Source organism: Cheilinus undulatus, linkage group 1 (assembly GCF_018320785.1).
Source record: "Cheilinus undulatus linkage group 1, ASM1832078v1, whole genome shotgun sequence".
In the NCBI taxonomy this organism is placed as follows: domain Eukaryota; kingdom Metazoa; phylum Chordata; class Actinopteri; order Labriformes; family Labridae; genus Cheilinus; species Cheilinus undulatus.
In genome coordinates, this window is record NC_054865.1 from 53,895,834 (window position 1) to 53,911,291 (window position 15,458).

The 15,458-nt window shown below is 40.2% G+C and overlaps 1 protein-coding gene across 14 annotated transcripts in view; it reads left to right on the forward strand.

Annotated features, from left to right (window-relative positions):
• Window positions 1–13,962, forward strand: part of neo1a (neogenin 1a) — a 246,610-nt gene extending 232,648 nt beyond the window's left edge. For 3 of the 14 annotated variants that reach the window (XM_041787290.1, XM_041787335.1, XM_041787353.1), the window contains 9 exons: window positions 2,123–2,155; window positions 2,397–2,465; window positions 4,409–4,547; window positions 4,707–4,951; window positions 5,469–5,561; window positions 5,854–6,024; window positions 7,038–7,325; window positions 11,082–11,218; window positions 11,718–13,962. In XM_041787290.1, the coding sequence (XP_041643224.1) occupies window positions 2,123–2,155; window positions 2,397–2,465; window positions 4,409–4,547; window positions 4,707–4,951; window positions 5,469–5,561; window positions 5,854–6,024; window positions 7,038–7,325; window positions 11,082–11,218; window positions 11,718–11,870 (1,328 nt within the window). In that variant the 3' untranslated portion in view covers window positions 11,871–13,962. Of the gene's footprint in view, window positions 1–2,122; window positions 2,156–2,396; window positions 2,466–4,408; window positions 4,548–4,706; window positions 4,952–5,468; window positions 5,562–5,853; window positions 6,025–7,037; window positions 7,326–11,081; window positions 11,219–11,577; window positions 11,691–11,717 lie in introns of those variants that run through there. The other 11 variants (XM_041787345.1, XM_041787409.1, XM_041787315.1 and 8 more) reach the window with 10 other exon arrangements.
• The last annotated feature ends 1,496 nt before the right edge of the window (window positions 13,963–15,458 follow it).

Consider the following 15,458-nt stretch of genomic DNA (forward strand, 5'->3'; position numbering starts at 1 on the left):
ATTATTTTACTTTGCATACAGAAACAAAAACTTCCATGGTCTAAATGATGATCCCCTTAATAGTCAGTTGTGTCTTCTTTTTTTTCTTCAGGATTCCTTCCATCTTACATCTCTCCTGGTAGAGCATGCCCACAGCATAATAGTCCCACCACTGTTTTTCACCATGGGGATGGTGTTCTTTGGGTGATACTTCTCCAAACATCACCAGCACCTCTACAGCCAAATCGTTCTAGTTTGGCCTGATGTGACCAAAAAAAATGCTTCCAGTATCAGAATCTTTGTCCTTAGCAGACTTCAGTCTGCCTTGAAGGGGTCTCCTCTGCGGAAGTGGACTTTTTCTGTGTCCATTCCTGTGCAGGACTCTAGTGATGGTCTTCTTTTTTGGCTTCAATTCCCGACTTGGCTAAGTCCTTCCGTAGTGTCTTTGCATTTGTTCTGGGGTCTTTAGACACATCTCTCACTAGTTTTGTTTTTTTTTCCAGAATCTTTGAAATCTTTCCAACTCTGCTAAGCTTGTTCTGGACTGTTTGGCTCTTTCACGATCCTTCTCACTCCAGTTCTTGACACTTGGAAACGTTGTGAGAACTTTGTAAATCCTTCTCCTACTTTGTGAGCATCCTCAACAAAAGTAATGTAAGCATCCAAAATAAAACTGGGATGTTTGGAAAAGCTGGATTAAAAATTCTATCTTCTGTTCAACAGTATTTGGGAAATACTTTTATAAAAGGGACGTTTTCATAGGGGAGCTTATGATTTCATCCTCATCCGTAGTTGGTTTACAAATCTGCCATTAAGAAAAAACATGAAGAAGCAGCCATAAAACCACTCATGTCATCTACTGGGTAACATTTGTCAAAGCTTCGTGCAGAAAATGGGACCAATTTTGCCACTATGAAGGTTTTAATTATTATATGCTATGACCCTCTTCCTTCCTCTGCCACCATCAGAAGATGAACTTGGTCTGTGCAGTGCAAAAACAATGTTTTTTAGAAGACATTTGAGTCACCTTTTCCACACTACTCTGCTAAAGTTGACATGAATCGTGCTTGAGAACGTTTCTTCAAGCTCGTGTTCACACTGATCAAATGAAACAGAGTTTGGGGTTAAGTGGACTCTGGTCCAGGCCCAAATTCCTAATGAGAAACCACCCATGGAGTCCTGGAGAGTATCACAGCAGTGACTGAGTACCAGGAATAGCTGACGGCAGACAAACAACACAGACAAATGTCAATTTTTTTCTCATATTTCTGTTTTATTTTAGCATTGCACGTAGATCCACATTGTGTCAAGAAAACCTGCAAACTTTAAGAAAACTAAATATGCTCTAAAAAATGTCTCATGTTTTTATATTTTAGGGTTGCTAGGTTTGTTACTTTAGAATTAAGTTCTTTCCCAAGTTAAAGGAATCAGTTAGTACATCTTCAACATGAGACTTTCTTTCACTAAAAAGTCCTCCTATATAAGAAATATGACTTTTACAACACTGCACAGTGAAAGTATTTTATTTTACAAAATGTAGTGTTACTGCATCCCAAATCTGAGAAAGAATTGATCGTGTCTGACAGTTTGTGGCTCCTCCAAGATGCATTTTTCTTAAACCTCACAAATCATCTTCCGTGCCACTCCAGACTAGAGTAATTTCCATCATTAACACTTCACATAAATTGTCCTTATGAAGCAGCAGTGGAAAACTCCTGAAAACTGAGACAAGGACATTTCTCGAGCCTTGTTGATTAGTTTTGGATGACTGAATAGTGTGGACAGAGACCCAATTTTAATCATTAACATATTTCTTCAGTGTGTTGGTGCTGCGTCTCCTTATTTCGTTTACATGGATCTGTTTTTTTTTTTTTTTTTTTTTTGGTTTCTTGTGCCTTATAGGAGGAGTTTTATCATGTTTATTTAGATGCTTTGCTTTTAATATCCCCTTGGCTGAGTGTGTAGTGATCTGTTGCTTTTTGTTTTTCCTCAGTGTTTGCTCTTCTTCCACTGTAGTTTGGCTTGTTCTTCTTCCTCACAGACTTCATCTTTTGCTTTTTCCGCCTTCTTCGCTGCTCTTTTCAGCTAACCTGTTTTTGCTTTTTATTGTCTCTCTCTCCCTGCTCTCCTTTGGCCTGTTAAGCTGAGTCTTCTGACAAAATGGCTAATGACCAAGGTAAACTCCCCCTCTACACTTTATTTTTCACTGCTGACTCTGCAATCAGCCTGTCTCTGCTTCTCAGTATTTTCAACTGATGAAAACTTGGGCGAATTATTTTCTGTGGTTATAGCAATATGTAAATTGTAGTGCTTTTTTTGAACGTTTGAGCTAGATGGGATGAAAATGGCCATCAAAGGAGCTTTAGAAACACGTCAGGAGTATTTAAGTAATAACATAGTTTCTCATTTTGCATCAGCGTCAAATCTTCCACCAAAGCCAGGACCTCCAGGCAACCAACATCCACAGGACTCCAGCACTACAGTTGGTAAGATTTGACTCCCCTCTTCCACCCCACCCCAGATCAGCGAATTGTGCCCATAAAATCAGTTTTAAAAGACTTTTCAAAAAATACATGTACAGGTGCATCTCAATAAAATAGAATACTGTGGAAAAGTTCATTCATTTTAGTAACACAAAAAGTGAAATTCAGATATTATAAACTGTAAAGAAATAGTTAATATATAGTATTTATTTGTGGGCTGTCAAGATTGATCAAATTAATCACGATTCATCAAGTTGCACAATAAATGCACTATTTTTTTCATTGTGATTAATCGCATGCATTGATGTCACTTTCAGTAGACCTTGTGTACTGCATTTCATCCTCTCCCTGCAGCCAGTGATGTAAAATAAGTTCACCACTGCTTCTTAATGTCTCATTTAACTTTAAATAATGTACAGACAGCTCAGTAGACAAGTCAAAGTCATCTGAGTCTTTTAAATGCTCTCGTTTCCTTTTTAATCCATAATAAGTCCCTTTTTCCATTGTTAAGTTCATGTTAAAATTTTCAATCTACCAATAAAAGAAGGTCTGTATCTAAAGAGTAAGTCAATAACCCCTAAATTAAGACAGTAGAAAAATCCAAAATGACTCAAAAACAGTAAGAAATGCAAAATATTGGAGTTTCAAAATGTGATGTAAAGGTTGTGATTAATCACCATTAACTAAAGATTTTCTGAGATTAATCCTGATCACAAATTTCAATCTTTTGTCAGCCCTAGTTAGTTTATTTTAATTGTAATGATTATAGCTCACAGCAGGGCTATTCAATTACAAATTCAACTGGGCCAAATTTTAAAATCAAGAAATGTAGCTGGGCCAGACATGTTCAGCGCCCAGTAAGCAGCTGGTATTGTCAAATTTTGAACCAATACAGATCAATTTGATGAAAAATAAGCACTTTTGTTCATAGTCTCCCTTTTAAATTTGGCAACATGACAAAGGCAAATTAAAAAGTGCATACAAACACGACAACAGAGCTGTATTTGAACATAACCTGAGGTAGTAGAAGTAAAAATGAAATAAATAGAATGAAAAAATAAAATGAAATTCTGTAAATAATCATTTTGATCATATATAACTCAGGCATACCTTAAAGTGCATAAAAACTCAATTTGCATAGTTATAGCTACAGTTGAAAAGGACATGTTTTATACTCGATATCTTGGGGCTACTGCTGTCAGTATCGCTAGCCACACTTCAAAACAACACAGTGCATGGTAGGTAGACTGTTGCTAGGCTCCTCATGTCAAGCCCCTTTTGAATCAGAGACAATGTTAGAGGAGTATTACCTGGGTTAAGGAGGACAAAACTGGACTATTGCTCAGTGGTCTAAAGTCCTATTTTTAGATGAAAGTAAATTCTGTGTTGCATTTGGAAATCAAGGTCTCAGAGTCTGGAGTAGGAAGAGAGGAAAGATGCCTGAAGTCCAGTGTTTCAGTGTCATCTGCTGCTGTTGGCTCACTGGACTTTATCAAGTCCGGAGTCAACACAGCTCAACAATACAGACTGATCGCCTCCATGCCACACCCCACTGACGCAGTAATTCATACAAAACAAGCACCAACCAAGTATTTAGTGCAAATAAATGAACATACTTTTCAGAAGGCCAACATTTCTTTATCAAAAATCCTCTTTTATTTGTCCCATGTAATATTCTAATATCTGAGATTTGAGAATTTTGGGTCTTATTTCAAAAATTTAAAATTTTTCACCCTTTATGTAATGATTTTTCCATGTTATTCTTATTTAGTGAGATGCACCTGTACACTTAGAGAGGACCTTCTAAGTCTGGGTTCTTTAAATGACGGTGTAGTTCTAAATGTTTTGTAGTGTTATCTTGCAGTCCCCCATTCTCATAACTCACTTGTGTCTTTTAAGAGCTGTTTTAAATGTGTCATCTCTAACCCAGTGTTTCTCCTCTTGAGGTAAATCAGGTGTGGGAGGCAACAGTGAGAATCACATCTTGGTCATTGTCATCATCATCTCAGTGGGAGCCTTCACCATCATCGTTGTGGTGGTCGGAGCCTTCCTGTGCACACGGCGCACAACGTCACACCAGAAAAAGTAAGAAGCTCAGTGACATCCTCTCTTTGTTGCTTGTACCACTGATTGGACTGCAGCTTAGCTACACCCTGTTCCCCTTTCTTCCAGTTTTACCACCCTGCCACCTTTTTCTCTCAAATCGAGGTCAGTATTTCATCATCTTTCCGTTCTCTCCCGCAGAAAACGAGCTGCTTCAAAGTCTTCAAATGGTTCCCACAAGTACAAGGGAAACTCAAAAGACCTGAAGCCTCCTGATCTTTGGATTCACCATGAGAGGCTGGAGCTTAAACCAATGGACAAGTCGCCCGACCCAAATCCAGTTATGACAGAAACACCCATCCCCCGCACCTCACAGGACATCACGCCAGCCGACAGTGGCCTGGAGAGAGACCCCCACCTGCAGCAGCGACGCAACTCCTACCGTGGTCAGTCTTGCCCAAGAGGAAGACATAAAAGTCAATGTTGTGGGAAAGAGATCAAAGTAAAATGTCACCCTGCTGCTTCAGCTTACATGCATACCAACTCCGAGCAATCTTCTTGAGTTTGGCTGGCAGACGGGAGAAATCTGGGTTTATCTCAGAAAACAGCAGTTATATAGATAGGAAATTTGCTATTACCCACTGGTTATTTTCCAGAGGCAGGCCCGAGAAGTCCTGGAAGTTTAATTTTCTTATGTTTGCTTTTTTCTTTGATAATCATGCAAAACATTTCATGCTTTTCATACATTATGTCCATTACTCGACTTGATTGCAGTGCTGCAAGGACACACTGCAATCTTACAACTAGTGCAAACACTGAAGCCACTCAATGTCAAGAATGTTGAGTGTGACATGCATACTTAGAGGTTAGCTAAATGATTTGAAATTGATTAAGGATCCTGAGGAAGGATTACAGTAGAGTAGCAGCTCTTTCTGATTGGCTGGTTTCCACCGTACCTTTTAGGCCACGAATCAGAGGACAGCATGTCGACACTAGCAGGCCGACGAGGGATGAGGCCTAAAATGATGATGCCTTTTGACGCACAGCCCCCTCAGCGTAAGTGTTTGTTTGTGTGAGCTTCTCAGTATTTACAGTTAGATTCAGAGCACAGTTTAAAAATATTCAACTATATCCCCTGATGTATTCCTAAACAACTTTCATTCCTTCAAGAAAAATTCCCAATGTGATCTTACAAAATATATGATTCTTGTGATTATTACAGCAATCTGCATGTTTATGTTTCTCATCATAAAGCATCCTCATCCGTCACCATTGTTTCAGCTGGTAAACATCTCATCCTGTGTTTTTGTGTCTCTGTGTCTGTACCTGTGTCCATTTCCATTCACAGCTGTGATTAGTGCTCATCCCATCCATTCCCTTGATAACCATCACCACCATTATCACATGGGCAGCCTGGTGTCGCCAACACGCAGCTACCTCTACCACCAAGGCATTGGGCACTCACGCCCGCACGCCTGCGCCACCCCCATCTCCCATCTAGACAGGGTGGACTCTGAAGGTGAGACACTGCCCCCTGCTGGACAGCAGGAGAAATACAGAGGTGTCCTGGTTATGCTCATTCATTGTCTTGTTTACTCATTCATTCACATGCAACCATCATCTTTCTACATTCATATTTTAGTTTTTCAAAGTTTTGCTAACCCACATTTCCTCTATTCCGTAATTTGAGTTTTTTTATGCTTTATTCTACTCAGCTAATTGTTTCTGAGACAAACTAGACATAAACCAAAGATTTTGTATTTGCAGTTATGTTTTGTGCACTAATTCTGCAAAATACAGTTAATTCAGAAGGTATTCAGACCCCCTTCACTTTTTTCAGTTTTATGTTGCAGCCTGATGCTGAAAAAAACCCTGAGATATAGCAGTTAATATAGACGTAAATCTAGCTCAGTTCCCTCCAATTTCTCTGATCTTTGCTGAGATGTTGATTGGAGTCCACCTGGGGTAAATTAAACTGATTGGACATGATTTAGAAAGGCACACACTTCTCTATAGAAGACCTCAGTTGACAATGATATCAGAGCAAAAACAAAGCCATGAGGTCAAAGGAACTGTCTGCAGAGCTCAGAGGCAGGATTGTTGACGGACACAGATCTGGGGAAAGACACAAAAACATTTCTGCTGTACTGAAGGTTCCCAAGAGCACAGTGGCCTCCAGACATGAATCCTACTTAATTCTGAGGGGTGACCTGAAGTGAGCTGTAGACAAGAGATGTCCTCTCAGTCTAACAGATTTTGAGTGTTTTTTTTTTCAGGGTTGTATAGACTTTTTATATCCACTTTATAATGTCTGAACTGGTTGAAAAATCTCCATGTAAAATTTGAAGTATGCCGTTTAACCTAACAAAGTTTATTGACAAAATAATTGCACTGGAATGGGCATAATCACAATCATATACTACAGTCTTCTACATTGAAAAAATGTTCAGTAATGGTAGATAAAAACCGAGAGAAGCCTTTGAATCTGTCTTCTCACTGCCTCTCGTGGACTCCCCTCCCTCCCCTCTCCAGAGTCGGTCAGGAACACCCCTAGTTCAGAGCCCCTCCCTCCAGCTACTGCATCCTCCCAGGCTTCCTGCCCATCAGAGATCATGGTCGACCCCGAGGGCAGTTACCACGGCTCCACCACCACGGAGGAGGAGCCCAGCTATTCAAGCCAACTGCCCCCCCACCGCTCAGCCCACCCGCACGCCCACGCGCACCCCCTGAAGAGCTTCGCTGTGCCTGCGATCCCAGCCGGCAGCCATCCAACGTATGAGTCGTCTGCTCTGCCTAGCACACCGCTGCTGGCTCAGACAGGTGAGGAGAAACATAAACACAGTCACACAAACAGAAACAACCACAGAGGGCAGCTCAGGTCAGATCAGACTACAAGATAGCCTGCTGAGCCATCATGGCCTGATCGTCTACTACGAATACTTTCACAGAGCAACACTGATCTAGGATGCATCACATGATGATCACTCAGTAGTGAATTTCACCAAAAAAACAAGAATTTCCATTAAATCACACATCTGAAATCTCTTTTTGTTATGAATCAGATATTTTTAATGTTGAGATTAAAAAGAATGAATCTAAAAGCTTATGATGAGAAAAGACGAGAAAATCTGATTCCAAATCAACTTTCTAATTTCAGACCACTTTTGCAAAAGGTGAATCAACCATGCACTATTGGTTCCTCAAACAGGAGCTAGTAACCCTGAGAAGGTGCAGATTAATCCACTATTAATCCAGTCTCATAAACATTTTAGTGCATGGGTTAGCTTTCCAGTTTATGTAGAGTTAAGTATAAGAAAACTACAGTGCCCTTACAAATTCTGAAGTATACCACAATGTACAACACTACTGCTGTTATAGCAAGCAATATTTTTACCATTTCACTTATTAGTGGGACGTTAGCATCCAAATTAATTTTAGCAAGTCTTAAAAAGTTGACTTTGAGAATCTTATACCTGGTGCACACTAAGATTTTAGGATGAATTCATAAATCTTAGATCCATGTCAGGGTGATAGTGGGAGGAAAGAGTCACAGAAACAGCAGAAACTCAACACTGCATTCATTTGTTGCCTTCACTGTCTGTTGTATGTCTGTGTTTCACTCAGGGCTTCACTGACTGTGTGTTGTGTTGCATTCAGGGCCTCACTGTCTATGGCCCTCATTTATCAAACGTGCATACACCAGAAACTTGGATGTATGCTCATTTCCACACACGGATCGGCTTTTATTAACCTTATTAACCTTTTATTAACCTGAGTGTGAGCGTACGATATGCTCCCACCCCTAACAGCAGGTCTGAGCTCTTGTGCACTTGTGTCATGTCTGTGTGGACTCACTTTGCAGAATGGATCAGGTAGTGTTGGATTAAAAATGACTTTTTAAATGTATTTAACACCACACCAAACCTCTCACAATCCATGTGAGCCCTAATGCTTTTTAAATGAAGTTGAGCAGCGTGAACTTGCAGCTGATTTCCTCACTATTTGTTAAGTTTATGAAGGAGCATTTCTGTATCTATTTATTTCATAAAATAAGATAGACAGGCTGCCTTCAGTAATGATCAAAGTTCTATCGTACAAGAGAGCAACTATACACATTTTCTGAAGCTGTTCTGTTTTAAAACATTTCTGGAATTATGTAAATACTATTGTGAACAGTATAATGGGCTATCATGTCATGTACCTTGAAAACACTGAAGAAACTGTGGGAAAAAGTGATCGATACTTGTTCAAAATCCTAATGGTGGCTTGTAAAAACGCTATAACTAGAAAGTGGTACAAAGCTGAATCTTCAAAGACAGAACAATGGTTGGATATCTGTGTAATGGAAAAGTTGACAAACCAACTAAAATTTAAAGGAAATTAACATGAAAAGATCTGGAGGAAATGGACTATGTACTTTGAAAGTGATACCAATGAATAACTGGACTATGTAAGACTGAGAAGAATGCCTGAAATGTCCCTGAAAATGTTTGCGTTTATGTTGATGTGCCACTGAAAATGTAAACGTGCTGTTTATATTGTTGGAAAATAGGAAAAAAATAAAGTTATACAAAAAAAAATTCCTCCATAAAGCATTATATCAACAAACCTAAATTTACATTGGACCATAACCAATCAGCATGTCTACAGGTTGCAATAATCTAATCCACTGTGCTTGCTGCGTTGCGCAGACACACAGCTGGAGGCTGTAAGACACAGACGCTCTAAAATAATAGAATTATAACAGATATTCTTTAAATGGAAGCTTTTACGATTATAAATATCAATTAAAACAATACTTTCTTAGAACTCATTTTAAAGGTCACATATTATGCCAGATACACTTTTTCAGACTTTTCTAATAAAAATATGTGCCCCTGGCCTGTCCACAATCCCCCCCAAGAATCAGACACCCCCTCCCACACACACACACTTTTTCCACCTTCACAAAATGTGTGCTGAAATAAGCCATTCTCAGATTTCCCCCTCACGATGTCTTGTGGGGAGTTAGCACCGCCCCCAGGTTCGGATGGCCCTCCTCGCTTGGAGGAAAGTTCCGCCCTCCTCTCCTGATCCTCCTAGGATCAGGAGAACAACATCCATTAAGCCACATACATTTCCTTAGAGGGGTGGAGTCAGACAGCTCATTGACATTTAAAGCCACAGACACAGAAACAGCTCGTTCTGAGCAGGGCTGCAACAGAGGGGTTTTTAGACATGCGGAAAGCTCATACTGGAGTGTTTTTAGCCACACGCTTCACAGGCATGTTTTGGGGACCTCTGAGACCAATAAACACTTGTCTCAAAGGGGTAAAATATGTGGCCTTTAAATATTCTAATATCAGCTGGAGTTGATTTATTTGCAGTGACTCTGTTAACTTCAGTGGGGATTTCCCTCCTCACACAGTGTTTCTAAATTCACTTTATTGACACTTTCCAGGCTGAAAATAAACATATTTCATTTTCCTTGACTTCTCTGACCTGGAGACTGAAACCATGATAAAGGGATCATGGTCTCATTGCCATATCATCTATATCCATGTTATTGACTCTGAGCGCGAGGCCAGGGCGTGTTATTTAACCCTTAGGGACTGTTTTGACTTTGGTCACACTCAGGCTGCTAAACCCAAAACATGTGCTCTTCATACCGCAGCTATAAAAAAATATTATGCATTAATAGCTTATTCAACTTTCACTGAGCTTACTTTTCCCCCTGCATCTGGCCTAATTTTTGATAACAAGTATTCATTAATTTTCAGAGATTTTAACCCTTTGAATGCTAGTTTTGTCATGATGCCACCATGTTTTTCAATGGGGATAAAAGCAGAAAAATAAATTGCGTGCAATATACTGCATGTGAATTAAGTTTTTGTGTTTTGAATTATTACGTCCTTGGATATGTCAATAATTAACAGCAACATCGATTTTTATGCATCATTATTTTTTGCATGTTTTTTCTCCGTATGCCAAATATGGTCAAAATGACACCATCTGGTAGAAAGTAGTAAAAATAATCCATTCCAAACCAAAGATCTAGATTGACACCCAGATATAATAAAATACATGTATTATGCTTTAAAGTAAGTGAAATAAAAAACTGCAATATGAATGGGTTTCAGTGGGGCGTCTTACAAGCAAATTTACAAGCAAGAGTGTAACTCTTGCTTGTAAACAGTGTATTTTAGATTAACTGTAGGGGCTGAGTTGGAAATAACAAGATTACATGAAAATACACAGTCTCGCCAAAATTCAAGCCACATACATGAACACAGCCAAAATGATCAAACAGAGAAGAATGAAAGCTCATAAAATGTGCACAACATATCCCAAGGGTTAAATGGTGACTGTTTTCAGCCACCGTATTTATCGACACCAGCTCAGTCGCATGCTGTTATTGGCCAGATAGGCATGTTTCATAAAATCACACGTGGACCCTGCTCTAAGATGATTTCTACACACAAATCTGCACTGGTTTGATAAATGAGGGACTATGTGTTTGTGTTGCATTCAGGGCCTCACTCACTCTGTGTTGCATTCAGGGCCTCACTGACTGTTGTATGTTTGTGTTACATTCAGGGCCTCCTACTCACCCGCATGTTGTTAAAACAGCCTCTATTGGAACACTAGGAAGGACACGAACACCGATGGTCGTGACCGTGCCCAACGCCCCCGATGTCCCAGAGACCAGTAAGATGCTGGAGGACGTAGACAGCGTGAGTATAGCGCCCCACACTGGCTGCTTGTGGTGAATCTGAGATTAAAGCGATCACAGTCCTTCCAGATCCATGTCAGGTTTTTCTTTGGGCACTGGATTATGAAGTTAATTTTGACTAGATGTCGGTGTTAACCACATTTTCTATTTGTTCTTTCTCTCTTTTTATTCTGTCCAACTTCAATCTCACCATTTTTGTTGCGTCTTCGGCTGTCTGTTTTAAAATCATTTAACCACTGACCTTAACAAAAACCCACGTCTGGAATGACTTTATTTTTCTCCATCTCCTAAATGTTTGTCTCTTTGGTTCTGGATGTTTTGCTTTCGTCTGCTGCCTCTTTCTGTTGTTTCCATTTAAAGTCCTACTAAAGCATCCTCCCCCCGGCTCGCCTCACCCCAACCCATACGACTCCCCCTGTCCTCTGTGGAAGATCCCTGACTGACCCTCTCCTCCTCTCCTTTCCTCTCCTCTTTTCTCCTCCCTCCCTTCCTCCCTCCAGGTGCTTGCCTCCCTCCCTCCCTGCCCCTCCCCCGCCCCCCGCAGTAACCCTGTTCCTCTCCCTCAGAGCTACGAGCCTGACGAGCTGACCGAGGAGATGGCCCACCTGGAGGGCCTGATGAAGGACCTGAACGCCATCACCACAGCGCCATGAGCACGCACGCACGCACACCGTCACACACTGACCCACTCTCTCTGTCATCGAACACACCAGACACACACTCTTACAGTCAAACACACACACCCAAGCAGAAATCCTGGGAGCCAGAAGCTGGCGGACACAAAACGGCATCTTGTGCCCTAAAAACTCTCCTGTCCCCCTGCAGAGAAAAAAAACAAACTCCAGACTGAAACTTAGGAACTTTTTTCGGCTTACCTTGCTCAGTCTCAGGAAGGAGATTGCCATGAGAGGGAAGAAAAAGTGACATCTTTTTATGAAGAACCATTCTCAGAGACAATGAACTTGGAAACATTGGTCGCTTTGATCCGAAAGATTGTGAATTTTTTCCTCAGCAAAAATACATGTGGTAGGTTTTTTCCTTTATCGAATGCTCACTCGAGACAGTTGATTTAACGTCAAGTCAAAAGGAGAAAGTCCAAAAAATATGCTGGTTTTTTGATGTTGGTGCTCATGCGACGCAGTCTACACACAGTGTTTGTTTGGTTAGTGTTTTCTTTGTGCATTTTGTATATCTATTGGGCCGTTTCAGTGAAGTGAACATTGGATTTCAGCCCCCTCCTATTTTTACAAACCCACATTACTCATCAACCTCCTCTTTGTTTTGTTTTCCCCATGTGTCGTATATTGTGCCATGACTTTTTATTATTTTCTATGTTATTGTATTATTTTTTTACACACATATTCTTATAAACATGTACATATGTTGTGTTTTTTTTAAACTGCCTCATTGTTTTACTGTTTCCCGTATTTCATTATTATTATTTGGGATGGAAATGGGAGTACGAGTGAGTCCTGAGGCTCAAAAGGGGAGAGAAGCCTGATGCGTTTCTACAGTACATTCTTCTCTGGCGTTGCCTGCTTTGTACATGAGAACGTCTTCTTTTTCAGTCTTTGGTTCGTTGTGGGAGCTCCGTTTTAAAAGCCTTACCAACATGTTTGTGTGTTGGAACAATTAAGACGACTCGGCTCTACGTGGATGTCGCTCCGAGTCGTGCTGTCGATGCTAACTAGACTCAACAGTTTCTCCTCAAAGGTCAGGGGTACCCAGGACTCAGGGCACTGACCCACACCCCTCCAACAAAAGAAAATCTCAACATGGCACCCATTAAATCATTCAATCACCCGCAACAGATGAGTTATCTTTTATACGAGAAGTTTGGTCGAATGTGTGTGTCGTTTCCAAAAACCAATATTTGGTTACAGACATCTTTACTGCTGAACCATGTGTGCATTCTTCTCACAGTGGAGTATGTTTGCTGTATGCTCTTCATCAGATGCCCTGGTTCTTTTACAAATCTTATACAATGCAAAGATGTTGGCCTTTTGAATGGGACTCCCAGATTTTTTTTACATGCTAGTTTTTGTATGAAGAAAAAAAAACAAGATGCTTGTTCTGTAAACAAATCTGATGTGAAAAAAGAACAAAAAAAGTTCATCTAAGAAACTAGTTTTTCATCACCCTCTTACCCAAAGAAATTTGTCATTTGCAATCATAGTAATTTGCTCTACTTTTGTGAATACCATGTTTCTCATAAATGTACATCGTCATGAATGTCAATAATATCTGTAAGAGATTTTAACTATGGATACAAACAAGGAATGAGTTATTTGGGGGAAAATCATTGAAAACAAACGCAGGAGAAAAAGGACCGGACTCCATTTGGGAAATAATCTATTGAGTTGTAAACAGTTGAACCTGTATTGCACTTTTTCACAGTTTTTGAAAAGTACATTTCTTACATATCTTGTGTTTTAAATATCAGAAGCTGTTTGTGTAACGTAGTGTCCTAGGTAAGCAGCAGGCAGCTGGTCTTGTTTTTTATGTTTTTTGTTTTTTTCTTTTCGTTTTTTGCTTCAGAGATGATATGAATTTGAGCAGCAGAGTTTTACTTTGCAGCTCATGATGGGGAATTCTGTTGTTGCTTGTTCATGTACAGAGCTTTTTTTTTTTTTTTTGCTTTCTGTAGAAAAAAATCTGTGGCTTTTTAAAAAATGTTGGAAAAAAAGGTTTGGAAAAAAAGATGTTTTTTTATTGGTGCTCCTATACATTGTGTATACAAACTATTATGAATACTAACAAAGTAAATGTTTGTGCTCGTCTTCTTTTTATCAAACACAATCAGGATAACCCTCAGGTGATAACATGTTGGTTTTTTATCATCTAAAAGTGTAGCCAGATGGATTAAATACAACATCTACAGTATGCACTGCTCAGAGTGAGCTGAAATAAATAGCACAAACACGAATATAATCAGTGAAATAGGGGAAAACGTAACCTGACATGACAGACCATATACACACCCACTATACTGAATATAGTTCACATCCATCTGGGCTACAGAACACTTGCTTTAAGAAGTTTTCACACCTTGGATGTTTTACCCTTTAAAGCTGTGGTAAACAATTTATCTTTAGTGTTGTATGCCCACAAAAATAACACAACCCATTAGGGTCTTGTTATTGAAGCCATCTGACGGAATAACACAGTTCAGCACAGCCTCCTCATGCTGCACTCTCACTTGAGGAAAATAAGCAAAGGACGGTGCTCCAGCCAATGAGGAGGCTAGTACTCAGCCAATCACAGCTCAGGACGGAGGGAGCGTTTTTATAAATCAGTCATGACCAATAAAATCTGGATCTGTTTTACAAAAAAGTTGCAAAAAACTCTTTAAAGTTAAAGTGAAAACAGATTTCTACAAAGTAATGTCATGTAATGTAAAATAAGTGACTGCATAAGTTACTGACCTAATTCAACAGAGGTCCAGACAATTGGTGCTAGTGCTCTCACAATCAGGGAAATAGAGATCACCTGAGTGCAGTAAATGTGTCTCAAGTGTGTCTGGAAGCTCGTCACTGGGTGATCAGTATTCCTGGCTACTATTGCACCATGAAGACAAAGGACACTCCAAGCAACTCAGAGAAAATGTTAGTAGTTTTATAAGTCAGGGGAAGGATACAAAAACATTCCAAGGCACTGAACATCCCCCAGAGTTCAATTTAATCCATTGTCAAGATGGTCTGATGAGATAAAATGGTGCTTTTTGGCCATCAGACAAAACACTATGTTTGGCAGACATCAAACTTTGCACATCACCACAAACGCTCCATCCCCACTGTGATAATGGAGGAAGAGGGGACAGAGAGCTACATGAGGAGAATGGAGAAGAAAGCAGGGACGGAGAGCTAGATGAGGATGATGGAGGAGAAAGCACGGAAAGAGAGCAAGATGAGGATGATGGAGGAGATGAAAGCAGGGACGGAGAGCTAGATGAGGATTATGGAGAAGAAAGTGGGGGCAGAGAGCTAGATGAGGATGATGGAGAAGAAAGCAAGGACAGAAAGCTAGATGAGGATGATGGAGAAGAAAGCAGGGACAGAGCTAGATGAGGATGATGTAGATGAAAGCAGGGACGGAGAGCTAGATGAGGATGATGAGACGAAAGTAGGGACGAAGAGCTAGATGAGGATAATGAGACGAAAGCAGGGGCAGAGTGCTAGATGAGGATGATGGAGGAGACGAAAGCAGGGACAGAGCTAGATGAGGATGATGGAGGAGACGAA